The sequence below is a fragment of the Anoplophora glabripennis genome, unplaced genomic scaffold (genome assembly GCF_000390285.2).
Source record: "Anoplophora glabripennis isolate ALB-LARVAE unplaced genomic scaffold, Agla_2.0 scaffold52, whole genome shotgun sequence".
Lineage (NCBI taxonomy): Eukaryota > Metazoa > Arthropoda > Insecta > Coleoptera > Cerambycidae > Anoplophora > Anoplophora glabripennis.
The window spans coordinates 4667-20477 of NW_019416264.1; the positions used below are offsets into that span (position 1 = coordinate 4667).

The following is a 15811-nucleotide window of genomic DNA, read 5'->3' on the forward strand; positions in this document are numbered from 1 at the left end:
TACATTCCTTTTATTTATTAATATGAACAGTTACTTCAAAGCCTACTAAATATTAGTACACTACCATATGGAATACGTATAATCATTATGTTGTCAACCAATAAAAATATTCCAAGTAATATACGAAGGTTATTAAATTTTATATGAAAATGGAGTATGGACGTTTAAAGATTATTCTAATTTTGTGGATTAGAAAACAGGAACTGAATAAAAAATAGAGATACACTTGAAGAAATGTTTCTGTTTTTAGTTTTTTATAATTAAGTATCAAATTTTTCAAAATGCGACGCAACCGTTTCATTATAAGGAACACTAAATACTTGGAGGGAGAATCACTACTGAGAAATATCTTCCGTGATCAAATTATTGTGCTAGATCGATAAAACGTAGAATACCTACCGAAAAATATGTAAATCAATTTGATGAAATAACACGTTACATGAAATTTGATTGACGATTTAATAGTTCAAGGCAATATTTTCGCTCTGATATGGGCCAAAGGAATAGTTTTTAACTATATATCCTTGATGTTCAGACAACAAAACTTGTTATTACAATTACCGGTCCAAATTACATGTTTCAAAACTGAGGCTATAGTTTAATTTAGTTTACATTTACATATAATTGTTTCCAGGTTGCAAGTTATAATAAAATCGGCCAATCGGAATTCAGTCAACTGTTATTACAAAATAATTAAGTATTTTATTGTAGTTAATTTGTAGCAATTTGATTTGAATATTTAATTTTTCTTGGTCTTATGGTTTTATAACGCAAAAGGACATCCGTCATAAATTTAATTTTTCTATGGGAAAATAATTTTAACTGAGTCAAATAATAAAGATATTAAAGTGGGATGTACAAGTTAAAATATATAAGATTGGCTTTGAGTTAAGTTTAGCTAATTAATAGTAAACTGCGAAATAACGTTTAATGTCATGAAAAATATTTATGCGATTGCTCGTTTTACTGCCATATGTTTATTTAAATTTCAATTGGTCTGCAAAATCATTTAGCGGCTTATAAACACCTCCATAAATATAAATCCTATTTGAATTCGAAAAATATCAAGGCTAAGTGGTCCAAAAAAATTGTATGTGTAATTTAATAACTTATTAAGAAGCGAATACCTCAATTTCAATAAGCTTATTATGTATACGCGGTTAATATTTTCCAAGTTTAATGTAAATTTATGTACAATATCCGCCATATCGTTTTGCGTCAAAGAAATTTGTTACTTTTTATTAAACCACCAAATGGTTCTTCCATTGAAATAGTCAGTGTTATTAATGCTAAAATTCAAATATACCTACTTTCCGATTTCTGTTAAGTATGAACATATCCTTTTATTAATAGGTGTATCATTTATATGTTAATTTAATTGGTTAGGTACATAAATTTATTCAAATATCTGTGAAACTGTGAATTGCGCGTCTAAATAACAAATTATTGGTTTGTAACACCAAATACTTTTTGACAATATTTACACCGACAGAACAGATTTTTGATGTTTGATAATTTTTATTTTTTTCTTCATTTATTTATTTTTACAAACTTTTGATTTAACCCAAATACTAGTGCAAAAAAATAAATCCTAATGCTTTACTTGCTTATATTATGTACCAAAACTGAAGCAACGCGAAACCAGTAGGTACCAGAGCCAACAAAAAACATTGCGACTGCCTTTTACATCTTGCGATCAGCCAATCAGTCCATTTAAACAACAAGAAATACTTAAAATAACTGTCCAGTTGCACTGACATTAATATCTGGCAGCAAAAACCTTGTCTGTGGCGTAATTTATTTGATGGGCAATCCGAGAACGTGATTCAGTATTGTAATCGATAGTTTCGTCTGTTTGTAATGTTAATGTCCAACAATGATCGAGGATGATACCTAGGTTCGGCATATAAGAAACGGTGTCAGTACATGGTGCCTTTTCCAGGAAGAAGATCGCGAAGATTTGGGTAAGTTTTAGGAACTACGCGTAGCCACTAGGCGCTAGCTGAAGGTTGTCCATGTTGCTGCAAATATGATTTTCTGTTGCTTTGTTGCTTACTATAAAGAAAGAGTTGAGATCAGAATTATAGAAGTAGGTAATGTTTGAAAATGTAAAATTTATGAAGAGTACAAATTACAGGCAACAATACATACATATACAGGGTGATTCATTAATAATGGGACAGAGCTTATGGGCATGTTGCTGACCTCAAAATAGAGCGATTAAGCCAAATATGCCTTATCCGAAAGTTGCTCCTTTTCGATCTACAGGGTGTTAAAGTTGAAAAAATATTTTCGATTTTTTTTAAATATCTTGAGCATCTTTGAACGGATTGTCTTGAAAGTTTGTACACCTATGTTTTCTGAGGTGATAATTACGGAAATGGTAAGTATTTTGCAATCACATCTAAGATGCGCTAGTTGTAGTGTTTCGTCGGAGTAAACATATGTTAAACTTTTTTGTCCTTCAAAAATCTGAATTTCCAATAAGAAATTATTAAACTTCGTTCAATTCTAAATAAAAAAGATATACCTGTTAAAAATCGATAAACTTAACCGTTTTCGAAATAAGAACAATTTACTATTTCTTTACAAAATTATTTGTTTGAATGTACGCCATTAAATAAGATGACTTAATTACGAATTAAGACAAACACAGTAACAACTGAAAATTTTATTATGCTTAAGTCTAATTACAAAAGATTCTCAAAGGGACGACCATTGTTTTCAATAAATTTTTTTATTCTCTCGATAAAATTTTGCCTGACACTGAATAGACTTATTTGTTGGTCTCTGATAATGTTAACAGATTCTTGTATTTTTGCCCACAGCTCTTCTCGAGTATGTATAACATCTTTATAAACTAAAGATTTAACGTTACCCCAGAAATAAAAATCTAGGGGATTTAAATCAGGGCTACGCGCAGGCCAAGGCACTTCGCTGCCGCGACCAATCCAACGGTTTCGAAAACTTATATCAAGATATTCTCTTACTGGTCGGGAGTAATGTGCGGGAGCACCATCATGCATAAACCAAAAGGTTTGCCGTAAATTTAAGGGGATATTTTCAAGAACGAGTGGCAAGTCATTTGTTAAAAAATTTAAATAATTTTCCCCATTAAGTGGACGGGGTAACACAAATGGTCCCAAAATGTTATCGGAAAGTATTCCACACCAAATATTTATTGAGAATTCATGCTGAAAATGTTGTTCTCGTGGCAAGTGAGGATTTTCCAGTTCCCAGGAATGGCTATTTCTCCAATTAAATACACCGCGCCGGGTAAATGTAGCTTCGTCCGTAAACAATATTTTATTATAAAATGTAGGGTCAGCATTTTGTTGCCGACGAAGAAACTGTGCGAACCGAAATCTACCAGGAGGATCTTGTGGCATCAACTGTTGAACCGGACGAAAATGGTAAGGATACAATTTTTCTTTGTGGAGTATTCTGAAGACGGAAGGCTGACTTACACCAGTAGCTGATGAAATTCGGCGTGTGCTTGTTTGCGTGTTTTCGGCAATTCGCACTAAAACATCCTCTTCTTGCTCCGCCGCTAATACTTTAGGCCTTCCAACGTCTCGTTTAGGGCGAAATGATCCCGTTTCTCCTAATCTGTCGTACAACGTCTTGAAAAGCTTGTGGTTAGGTTGTCTGTTATTTGGATATAACTCCAAGTACCTCGCTGCTGCATGACGACCACAATAATTTTCTTGGGCATACACACATACCATGTTTCTCATTTCAACAAACGAATAATCATTATGACGCGGCATTTTAATGAAAAAAATCACAAACGAAGAAGAACTAAACTGTCTAGTATTTATAAGTTGCTTAGAATTGACATAAATAATACATGACATTTCATTGACAGCGGCCTACTTCATTTAAGTCATCTTATTTAAAGGCGTACGTTCAAACAAATAATTTTGTAAAGAAATAGTAAATCGTTCTTATTTCGAAAACGGTTAAGTTTATCGATTTTTAACAGGTATATCTTTTTTATTTAGAATTGAACGTAGTTTAATAATTTCTTATTGGAAATTCAGATTTTTGAAGGACAAAAAAGTTTGACATATGTTTACTCCGACGGAACACTACAACTAGCGCATCCTAGATGTGATTGCAAAATAGTTACCATTTCCGTAATTACCACCTCGGAAAACATAGGTGTACAAACTTTCAAGACAATTCGTTCAAAGATGCTCAAGATATTTAAAAAAATCGAAAATATTTTTTCAACTTTAACACCCTGTAGATCGAAAGGGAGCAACATTCGGATAAGGCATATTTGGCTTAATCGCTCTATTTTGATGTCAGCAACATGCCCTTAAGCTCTGTCCCATTATTAATTAATCACCCTGTATACATAATTTAATACAACTGCAGATACTTGAATTATAGCCAAAAATGTATTTACTGTAATTGTGAAAAAAATTTAAGAAAGTTAAATGGTACATATTTTTTTATGTCAAGATCAACAAAACCTACTTTAATAGTTCATTGAAGCAATTAATATTTTGAATTCATTCTTTTATGCAAGATTCCTTCACCGTCCATGATTTTCAGTTACCATGCCTCTCTAACTTTAAGACATCTCTCCCTTGCAGATGACTACATTTTTCCAGGAGTATTAATACCTATCAACAGAAAACTCATAAAGTGTTGCTCCTGGTGGATTATTGCCTACAAATTTTTTCAAACATTTCGTTTCGCTATTACCAATAAAAACTCGAGTTTCATTAATTTTTATTGTTGGAAATCTACATATTACCAATGCCTTCCACCTATGTCATTCTATGAAACGTTTCTTTTCTGCATTCACTGGCAATGCCAAAAATTGCATAATACACCACTACAATCACTGTCAAACATTTTTAACTTGATATTTTAATGATTTTCAATATATTTTTGTCCATGACACTCAAATAATACTAGCTGTAAAGACACATTTACATAAAATCGATATATTTCTGAATATATTCAAGAAAAATTGGCCATTAGTCTTTTTATTGCACTCGCAAGAAATTTTTCTACATTTTTATCTTAAATAGCAATTTTCAATCATTCAAAAGAAGGGTGTTAATAAAAATCAAACTTCAAAAATTAAGATTACATTGAAGCATATCCCAAATCAATACTCCCCCTCCTGATTTTTGCAGCTCCAGCAATTCCACTGATATACAGAGAAACCCGAATGTGATGTCAAGAACGCTAGCCGGCTTGATTAACACGCCCCTACTCGACAAACAACGACGGAACCGAATCCCCAGTTAACCAAATTAAGTAATTACTCCATTAATTGGGTCGCGATCGGCGGATCGGCTGAGGGAGAGCCCAGTCGGGGTTCCCAAAAGGGCAGCATGCTTGGTATGCCGCGAAGACGCTCATAAATCTCACATTCGGTAGTTTACAAAGACTAGTTGGCCTCGCGCGTCTCTGCCCATCCTCGCACAGTCGCTACCTGCCTTACCGACGTTCAGACATTGCCACCCCTAGGGCAAAAACTATTCGCGAATTAATACGCCATTAGGATTTCTCGGTAAATGGTAAATATGCTGGTTTTGGGGATTGTGAGCCGGCTGTATTAGTCATGGTCGTCTTTGGAGAAGTAATTATTGGTTTGGTAAAAAGGGGTTTGCGAGATTGCATCGCGCTGACGGGAAATTGATGGTCATTCGGCTCCACGGAGAGTATATTGGATGGGAATATCCACTAGTTGGTAATGCAACTGCGAGTGAATGGTTACTGCAATTTTTTTAAAAATCTTTCTTCGCCTTAGCAATTTCTCATCTTAAAGCATTTGCCACTTTATTTAAAAATCAGAAATGTATGTATGATTACTTTATTGGAGTCATTTTTCATAAATGGGTATTCTGTTGAAGAATCATTTTATTGATTTAACCTGAATATTGTCCAAATCGCCTTGGTTACTTGACTATCTACGCTGTTGCTCTGATATATTTTTTGATTTCTACAGATCTTGACCTTTCCTTCCCTGATTCTTTCTGAGGATAGTTACAATCCAGTAGTAGTCCAATTATTATGACAAGCAGTGATGTGAGAAAAATGTATCTTTAAACATCCCTAGACTAGACAAGAAATATTCAATTGATTTTGGCCAAAAGTTTCCTTGTTTGAGCTTCAGTTTGTGCTTGCCTGACGAAGCTTCAGATTTGTTTTACCAGCTAGAGCTTCTGTTAGAGTTTGACCTCCATGTTTGAGCTTCAGTTAGAGTTTCCCTTTCCAATGTCCAAATTTAGTTTGTCTGTCAAAGGTTCAGTTTAAATTTTCTGGCATTCCTGTCTGTCACAATAGTTGGATGTGATTAGAATTATGGGGATGGGTATGGGAAGATGGGCGTTTACCAAAAACAAAGGAATATTGCTTGTCTGACTGTAAGGATTTGTAAAAAGACATTTTTCTGCCATTACTACCTGTCATAGTCGTTGAATGTGGGTCGGTTATTGGGGGGTATGTAGGACAGTGGATGGTGGGGAGGTGGGTCCGTTTGGGCTAAAATCTATTGACTTTTGTTTGTCTGGCCCCAATCTATAAAAATTATGCAGTTTTTTTATTTTTGCAATTTGGCTCGAAAACCGCACATAATTACCCTCCTCCTTTAGCAAAATGTTGAAATATAATCAGATTTGTACAGTGTTTCAAATTAAAGTTGGACAAAATCAATGTCTTCACATTTAAAATAATTATTAATTATACAAAGGCTCCTATTCTTTCTGAGCGTTACCTAACTTCATTGTTTTTAATTTAATTTATTTATTTTTTTAATTTAAAAATACAGGGTGATTCAGAACTTATCCAAAAAAAATGTACAGGGGACCCTTACAAATACAATTTTGTATAGAAAAAAATCAAAAAGGGCAGTTCGAAAATGATTTAAAAACACACTTCTGCACGGCACTGGAAACTGGTCCACTGTAAAACCTGACCTCGTACAATGCGACCGGCATGGCGGTGTGATAAAAACGGACAAAAACTTTCGCAAGGAAAGAAATATGTAAATAGAATTTTATCGCACCTATTTTAATCGGCAAATTCAACTGCTTTTGCCTTTATTAATTAATAAAATTAATATGTGTTTTTAAATAATAAAATCATTTGACATACCCGATGTTACAACAATTGTTCAAAATTGTATCCATCAATGTGTAAACACATTTGGGTCCGTTGTACTCAGTTTCTACGAACTAACACAAATGTTGTCTTGTTTCACCATAACACTAAAGCTTCACCCATCAACTCCGAGCACACGCAAACCATTTTTGACAATAACTACCCATTTTTGACACTAACTACTAAACACCACAGATAACGGGTAAATATCGCAACGACGATTGCAAAATCCGAATTCAGTATTCGGAGTCGCTGAGGCACGTGGCGAATGACGCTAGAGACTACAGTTGTCCAGCTATGTAGTGGTTGAATGTACTATAGCTTACAATATTTTTTTTCTCGGAAACTATAAGGATTTTACAAAAATTTTTTTTACGATATCGATTCCATATCTCATGCTGCATCTATTCCCAAATTTTTTTGGATAAAATGTGAATCACCCTGTTTATTGAATCTTTAATATACCGTTTCGGTTTGCTTATGTTGTGTATTATTGATATTATCAGAGCTATCCTTTTAAATAGCTGCATATACAGTGTCCATCGAAAACGTACCGTAGGGCGTAATTACCAAGAATGCCATTCCATTCTCATTTGAAAAATTTTGGTGGATGACATCCCCGCATAGGAGGGCTATGAGTTTCACGTCCAAAGTTGTCCCCCTCACAAACAAAATCGACATATTTCACCATTTTTTATTGCGGTACGTTCTCGATAGGCCACACCGTAGATTTTTAACTAAAAAAAAAACTATCCGTCTATTCCTTTTAAAATAAAAGCCTAGATATGTATTTTTAACTTTGAAGATTCCTGCTGACTTAATGTCAAGATAATGGGTTAATATTTTGTTATTACCGGTAGGTAACTTATTAGTAACACTTGTAATTAATTCAAGGAATAATACATATTTAGTCAGTCTACAATCATGTTTATAAATATTAATTAAAATGGTGCCAGATTCAAATCCTAGACAGTACAGATATTTATAGGAATTTTAGATTATCATAAACAAAATAATAATTTTTCGTCACGTAATTCTGTTTGCTTGTGATAAATTTACAACATTCAGAAATTATTTAAAAAAACCTACACACTTCACGAAATAGTTATGTATGAATCAGTTGTTAAAACTAATTTAAGTCGAAATTTAGCCTGATATTTTGACACCATGTCCAAATAAAATAAAATCTACTGCATACGCAAAAAATTTAGTACTTGTAGCATCATAATGATATCCCTATTAAACGTTATAACAATATTTTGTAATAAATAATAAAAAAATAATTTTTTAAAAGCAAATGAAAAAATAAGACAATATAAACTGTGACAAAAGTGTATGTAGAATAAAATCGCTTCTTTTTCAATATGTATTTTTTAATTTTACATTAAATTTTTCTTAGAGTTCAATATTGTTTTTAGAAGTTATTGACATGATTTTCCCCTGAAAACTTTTTTCTTCTGTGAACAAAAGGAAAGATCTCAAATTCAGAAAAATGTTACTTTTATCGAAGGTAACATTATAAAAATATACAGAAATATTGATTAATTAATTGATTAACAATAACTACAATGAACTATTGGGCACTATTTCCTGCTTGGCAGTACCTTTAAGGTGGACAAGTTTGTTTACTGCAGAGTAAATTCGCCTTTCTTTTGAATAAACTGAGAATGAAACTATAGATGAAAGCTACTAAATGACTTTGGCTATGTGTAAGTATTTTTCCATCTCATCCAGAAGTATGCTATCAAACCCGATTGCCCTATTTAGATAGTATCTTTTGTATGAACTCATATTGAGGACTAAGTATCCACATGTCTTCTTTTCATTTTCACAATATTAAGACAATCTGACAAATATAGATTCTCAAATGGATTTCGTTTATTCCACAGACGAAGAGATGACAGGCATCGATATAGACTAGATATTTATTATGCGGCTATCTTTGAATCTGCTTTAACACATAGCTTATACACTGGAATCATAACAACATTTTCAACTATTTACGGACTCAATTTTGCTTGTTTACAATTTACACGATGAACTCTTGATAGTATGACATTGGTTGTAGGTTCAAATAAGTTACCTACTACAAGTTACTACTTTCTGGTTTTACTTCTATTAAGTACACACCATATGAAGATACAAATGAATGAGAAATTACTATGTTCCTATACCTAGTATAAAACAAATAATATTGACTCAGCTTGAAATCAAAGGCCAAGACCTTAAGAGGGTCAGAAACTCAAATAATCAATTATTATTTTGAGAGATAAAATTTTCACCTACTCCATACAATTTGGATTCAGGAATAATTTTTCCACAACTTTGGTAATAGAGAAGCTGATTGATACAATTTATGCTAGCTTTGAGGCAAAGCAATTTCTATGCTGTCAAATCTTCCTAAGCTTTTACAACTCAAAACTCTGATTTAATTATCTCGTATTTTATCAATTGACACCAGTATGTAACACAGTATAATAATAGATCCATTTGTAGCGTTGACAGTGCAGAGTTCCACAGCGGTCTGTGCTTGGACCTGTACCATTCTTAATTTATATTAACAATTTAACAGGTTCTGTAAATGACTGTTCATTAATTATTCAGTTTTTTGACGATAAAAATACTACTAGACACAGATTTATATTATGGATTCCATAATAACTTGAAGTTTAAACATACACCCAAAAGTTTTACGGTACAATTGTAGCTGGTCATAGGTGATCTAGTTTTAAGTCCAAGTTTTAGATGGTGTCATATTCTTCCAATTCCATGATGAAACTAATCTCCGCATATATTCCGCTAATGTGGCCCAGAAATCCTAGGTATGTATATGTTTTTATATCCATATCTATAGTCAACATGTCTGAAAAGGTTAGCTTCAAAGCTGACAGCAATGCCTTCTCGCAGAGGATATTTTCCGGGACTGGAGAACTCATAGTTGTTCCTTAAGTTCGTTAAAAACTTGTAAAAATGATAACCCTTTTACATTATTCAACCATATCAATGTTTTCAGTAACAAAACCACGATCTATTTAAACACCCATCTCCGGAGGAATCAATTGCTCCACATTTAATATTCCACCGGGAGACGAACCCCTTAACTCTGATATCAACCGAAATTGACCTATTTGCCAAACCAAGATAACTTCTCACCCACCAAGGAGATGGCAATAAATTTCCGCCTCTATCTTACATATATCTGTAATCGCTAATTCGTCGTCATGCTCCCGGTGGTGCCAGCGATCATCCAGCTTCGACGTCGCGACGCTAGGTTGCTCTGGCGTCGTCGACGGTATCGGTGGCGTCCCGTAGCGCTGAATGATCGATGTGGGTAGCGCTGGAGATGAGGAGACGCCGGGAGATAGGATACACCCACGCTCCGCACGCACGTGCCGGTTTCGACAGTGGCGTAACCTAAAGGGAAACTAGGGACCGTGAAAATACTTAATTATAATACGTTATAAGTTATAGGTCCATAATAATACTAATAATTATTTCAGGATAAAGACACTTAAAATTTAATTATGTTGTCAGCTTCTAGTTGTTTTAAATGAAATATAAAATAAATATGTAAACAAGAGTTGGCATGAAAGGACCCCGCACAAATCTTATGGAAATTGGGTCCCGGTCAAATTCGCTGAATTTTTGATATGTGATAAAGTTCATCATACTGGTCAATTGTCTGAATGGCCACAAAGCTCAAAAATGGATAGTTCGGCCGGTACAGAGCTTTAAAGCTCCGAATATCCTCCACGGATTTATGTATATGCGCAGTGTGTATAGACTTTTGAAATAGCCTATTTCATTTTTTTTATTATCTAGGTTTATATTTTTGAGGTTGCTGAATTCAGATCTGTTGTTAGATTTTCAAAATTGACAGTTGGCAGCTGTCAAATAGCTGTCAATGTGCTATAATAAAGCCAAAAACTTGTTTTTTTATGTTTTATCTTTCTTTTTTTTTTAGTTCGATAAGTTCAAAGACGATATCAAATCAATAACAATGACTATCGGCAGCTGTCATTTAGCTGTCATCAATTCTTCAAAGTCCGGTAATAAAGTCAAAAAATTATTTTTTGTTTATAACTTTATAAGTTTATAAGTTTTTTAGATAAGTGAATATAAATATGATATAAAATTATGTAGTCATCAGCTTACAGCTGTCAACAAGCTGTCAACTAACTGTCAAAATGCAATAATAAAGTCAAAAAGTTACTTTTTTAAAAAGCTTTAAGTTGCTTAGATCACTGAGTTCAAAAGTGATAAGTCATAAACTTATATCATGTTTGATTTCTTATCCACAAAGTTAAGTACAAAAAATAAGTTACTTGCTCTATTATTGCATTTTGACAGTTAGTTGACAGCTTGTTGACAGCTGTAAGCTGATGACTACATAATTTTATATCATATTTATATTCACTTATCTAAAAAAACTTGAAGTTATAAACAAAAAATAATTTTTTGACTTTATTACCGGACTTTGAAGAATTGTTGACAGCTAAATGACAGCTGCCGATAGTCATTGTTATTGATTTGATATCGTCTTCGAACTTATCGAACTAAAAAAAAAGAAAGATAAAACATAAAAAAACAAGTTTTTGGCTTTATTATAGCACATTGACAGCTATTTGACAGCTGCCAACTGTCAATTTTGAAAATCTAACAACAGATCTGAATTCAGCAACCTCAAAAATATAAACCTAGATAATAAAAAAATGAAATAGGCTATTTCAAAAGTCTATACACACTGCGCATATACATAAATCCGTGGAGGATATTCGGAGCTTTAAAGCTCTGTACCGGCCGAACTATCCATTTTTGAGCTTTGTGGCCATTGAGACAATTGACCAGTATGATGAACTCTATCACATATCAAAAATTCAGCAAATTTGACCGGGACCCAATTTCCATAAGATTTGTGCGGGGTCCTTTCTGTAGATATTTTTATAACAAATGCCAAAGCCAAAACAAGACGAAAATAAGTTATAAAAGCCATGAAGCAGCATAGCAAGCTTGTAATAATGAGTGTAGGTGAGATGTAATAACAATATTGCATCTAATCATTGCTACTCAGAGCATTAGTTCGCAGAATTGTTTATTCCCCTCAATATCATCAGCTTAGAAGTTATTTCGTCACAGGTCTTGCTTTCATACTACCTGCGAGGTCACTCTCTGCCAGTTTAATCGTTTGAGTACCTAGGCCAATGTCTAAACTCCACTAGTACATTGGCCATTCATAGATGTAGCACGCGGTTACATCACACTTATCTCAATTTATTGTTAAGATACTAAAATAGCTAGATTACCCCACCTATGCCATACTGATGAGAACTAATTAGATCCTACGTTACTAGATATTACTGATATAATTCAGTGCTAGTCCGCAGAGTATTGTTTGCGCAATATCATCACTTTGAGAAGTTCCATATAACTTACCCCTATTACCTGACTTCAAAGTGTTATTTAGAAAATAGTTAACAATTTCCTTCCGAAAATTACCTGTGCATTAAGTTTGACTAAATCAGTTATACGTTTATATAAATATTAAAACGTTACGCCACTGGATCAGAGTAAAACCTGTGCGTACCCTACATTCGCAAGGCGCAATGACGGAAATACGGCTTTATTTACAGCACGTAATGCACCGTTTTTTTGCTCCATAGGTAAATAAATGAATATAGGCAGTTCGTAATTCCAGTGGAATATTTTTAAGTCAGGTGCAGTGTAGCTTATTTTAGAATCTCAAATTAGTTCACTTAATTGACCGATTTTTTTTTACATTTTATCTTGTCCATTAGGATCTAAAAGGGCATGTATATTAATTGCGGATATATTTGGGTCCTTTCTTAATCTAAATTGAGGCTCGACTTAAATTCCTGGGTTTAAATGGATTAAAAAATGAATTAGTCTTACTAATTTTAGTTCAGGTGCCTATAATTATTTTTTATTGTGTTTCAGGACTTACGCAAATAATTGTAATAAAGCACGGAAATTTTAAGCGGATATTTGTCACTTATTTTGCTTCTCTTATACAGAGTGTCCAGTATGTACGTGTACAATGATAGACCACAGATTTATAGACTCAAAATACGTATACCGATATAGGCTAATTCACCTTTATCCGAATCCTCTCCGTTTGGTCGTTAGATAATCTCAAAGTTCCTGAAAATTTTAGAAATAACGAGCGTTCAAATAAAAACGTGGTCAAGTTGGTTCTGAAAATTTGGACGTAGGGCGTAGCGTATAGCAAATGAACTTAAACGTCATCTGTCCAAGCGCTATATCGCCGCTATCAATTTGAATATTTTCGTTTTAAAAAGCGTTTAAAATGGTGTTTTCTCAAGAACAAAAAGTGTTTATCATAGAGTCCTACTTTAGAAATGGACGCAAGATTGATGGAATATGGAAGTATTCTATTGAGGAATGTTTCATAGAATTTCAAAATCAATTTCCCGGCGTTGTTGAGTACAAAATTTTTCAAAGTGCAGTTCAGCGTTGTGTTAATGTTTTTCGTGAAACGGGCAGTGTAACAAGAAAAGAAGGAAGCGGCCGACCTAAAAAGCGGACTGAAGAATTAAAAGAAAATGTCCAACAAATAATGGAAAATGCGCCAAGAACTTCTGTACGTGTTTTATCACAAATGGTGGGAGTATCAGTCGGTACCTGCCACACAGTGTTAAAAAAAGATTTGCGTTTGTTCTCCTATCGTTTAACTTGTCAGCAAGAACTTCATGAAGTTGATTTTCCGCGACGGGCTGTATTTTGTGAATGGTTTTTAAACAACTACGGTGAACTTCATAATATCACCTTTTTTTCTGATGAAGCCTGGTTTCATTTAAGTGGTTACGTAAACTCACAGAATATGAGAATGTGGTCTTCTGAAAAACCAGATAACTTTTTTGTCGAGGGCCCTCTACACGCTCAAAAAATTGGAGTTTGGTGTGCTCTCAATCGAAGGAGGATTTATGGACCTATTTTTTTTAATGGTACTCTTACTGCGCAAAGGTATAGAGAAGAAATTATCGCTCCTTTTGTTAACCAGCTGGAAGAAAACGAAATTACAAACTTTTACTTTCAACAAGATGGCGCAAGGGCACATACGGCAGGCGAGACGATGAATATGTTGAGGGAAGTTTTCCAAAATCGACTAATAAGTCTCAATGCTGAACATGAATTTCCACCGAGGTCATGTGATATTACGCCGTGTGATTTCTTTTTGTGGCCTTACCTTAAAAACACTATTTTTGAACTGCCTATTCCTGATTTAAACCATCTGCAGGCTCGACTTATAGACAAGATTCGTGAAATTAACAATACCCCGAGCATCTTAGAAAATGTCTTTAATTCTTTGAGGAACAGGTGTGAAAAGTGCTTGGAACAAGGAGGGGGACACTTTCAGCAGCTGCTTTAATTTATTGTTATAACAAGGAGGGGGACACTTTCCGCAGCTCCTTTAATTGTTTGTTATTGTTATCACGATTATTCTTTAAAATAAAGTTATATAGTCATTAACGTTATTGAAACTGACAGCTGCTATACAGCTCGTTGAGAAATGAGGTTAAGTTGGTCGCTATAAGCTACTCCCTACGTCCAATGTGTCAGAGCCAACTTCGACCACGTTTTTATTTGAACGCGTTATTTAAGTAACTCGCTTTAATCGATTTTAATTATTTTTGGGTCTGAACTTTAGCTTTTAATTAACACATTTTGTGGGCGTTATACAGGGTGATTCACAACTTATCCAAAAAATTTGGGAATAGATGCGGCATGAGAAATGGAGTCAATATCGTAAAAAAATTTTTGTAAAATCCTTAGTTTCCGAGAAAAAAATATTGAAGTTGTAGTACATTCAACCACTACATAGCTGGACAACTGTAGTCTCTAGCGTCATTTGCCTCGTGGCTTCAGCGACTCCGAATACTGAATTCGGATTTTGCAATCGTCGTTGCGATATTTACCTGTTATCTGTGGTGTTTACAATAGGTTCTTAGTAGTTAGTGTCAAAAATGGGTAGTTAGTGTCAAAAATGGTTTGCGTGTACACTCGGAGTTGATGGTTATCGTTTTAATTTATGGTGAAGCATTTGTGTTATGGTGAAATAAGACAACATTTGTGTTAGTTCGTAGAAACTGAGTACAACGGGTGTGTTTACACATTGGTGGATAAAATTGTGAACAATTGTTGTAACATCGGGTATGTCAAATGATTTTATTATTTAAAAACACAAATTAATTTTATTAATTAATAAAGGCAACAGCAGTTGAATTTGCCGATATAAAATAGGTGCGATAAAATTCTATTTACATATTTCTTTCCTTGCGAAAGTTTTTGTCCGTTTTTATCACATCGCCATGCCGGTCGCATTGTGCAAGGTCAAGTTTTACAGTGGACCAGTTTCCAGTGCCGTGCAGAAGCGTATTTTTAAATCATTTTCGAACTGCCTTTTTCGATTTTTTCTTTACAAAATTGTATTTGTAAGGGTCCCCTGTAGATTCAGAATTTTTTTTTGGATAAGTTCTGAATCACCCTGTATAGAGTGGTTTTTCAAATTTACAACTGCTAGAAAATTGATGTATGTTGAATATAATAGTTATGAATTCATAACTCCAGTAGGTAGCTGATACTACATATTTAGAAGTTTTTTTGTCTCCTGTACAATTTTCATTAAGAGCAATTTAGATACATA

The 15811-nt window shown here is 33.8% G+C and overlaps 1 protein-coding gene across 1 annotated transcript; it reads right to left on the minus strand.

The window, feature by feature from the left end:
• Positions 1–3116: 3116 nt before the first annotated feature.
• On the minus strand, positions 3117–3770 carry LOC111693154 (the record flags this gene model as incomplete). Its single annotated transcript, XM_023457319.1, has 1 exon — positions 3117–3770. A coding segment is annotated over exon 1 (654 nt), but the record flags the coding sequence as incomplete, so codon positions are not given.
• Positions 3771–15811: the final 12041 nt, after the last annotated feature.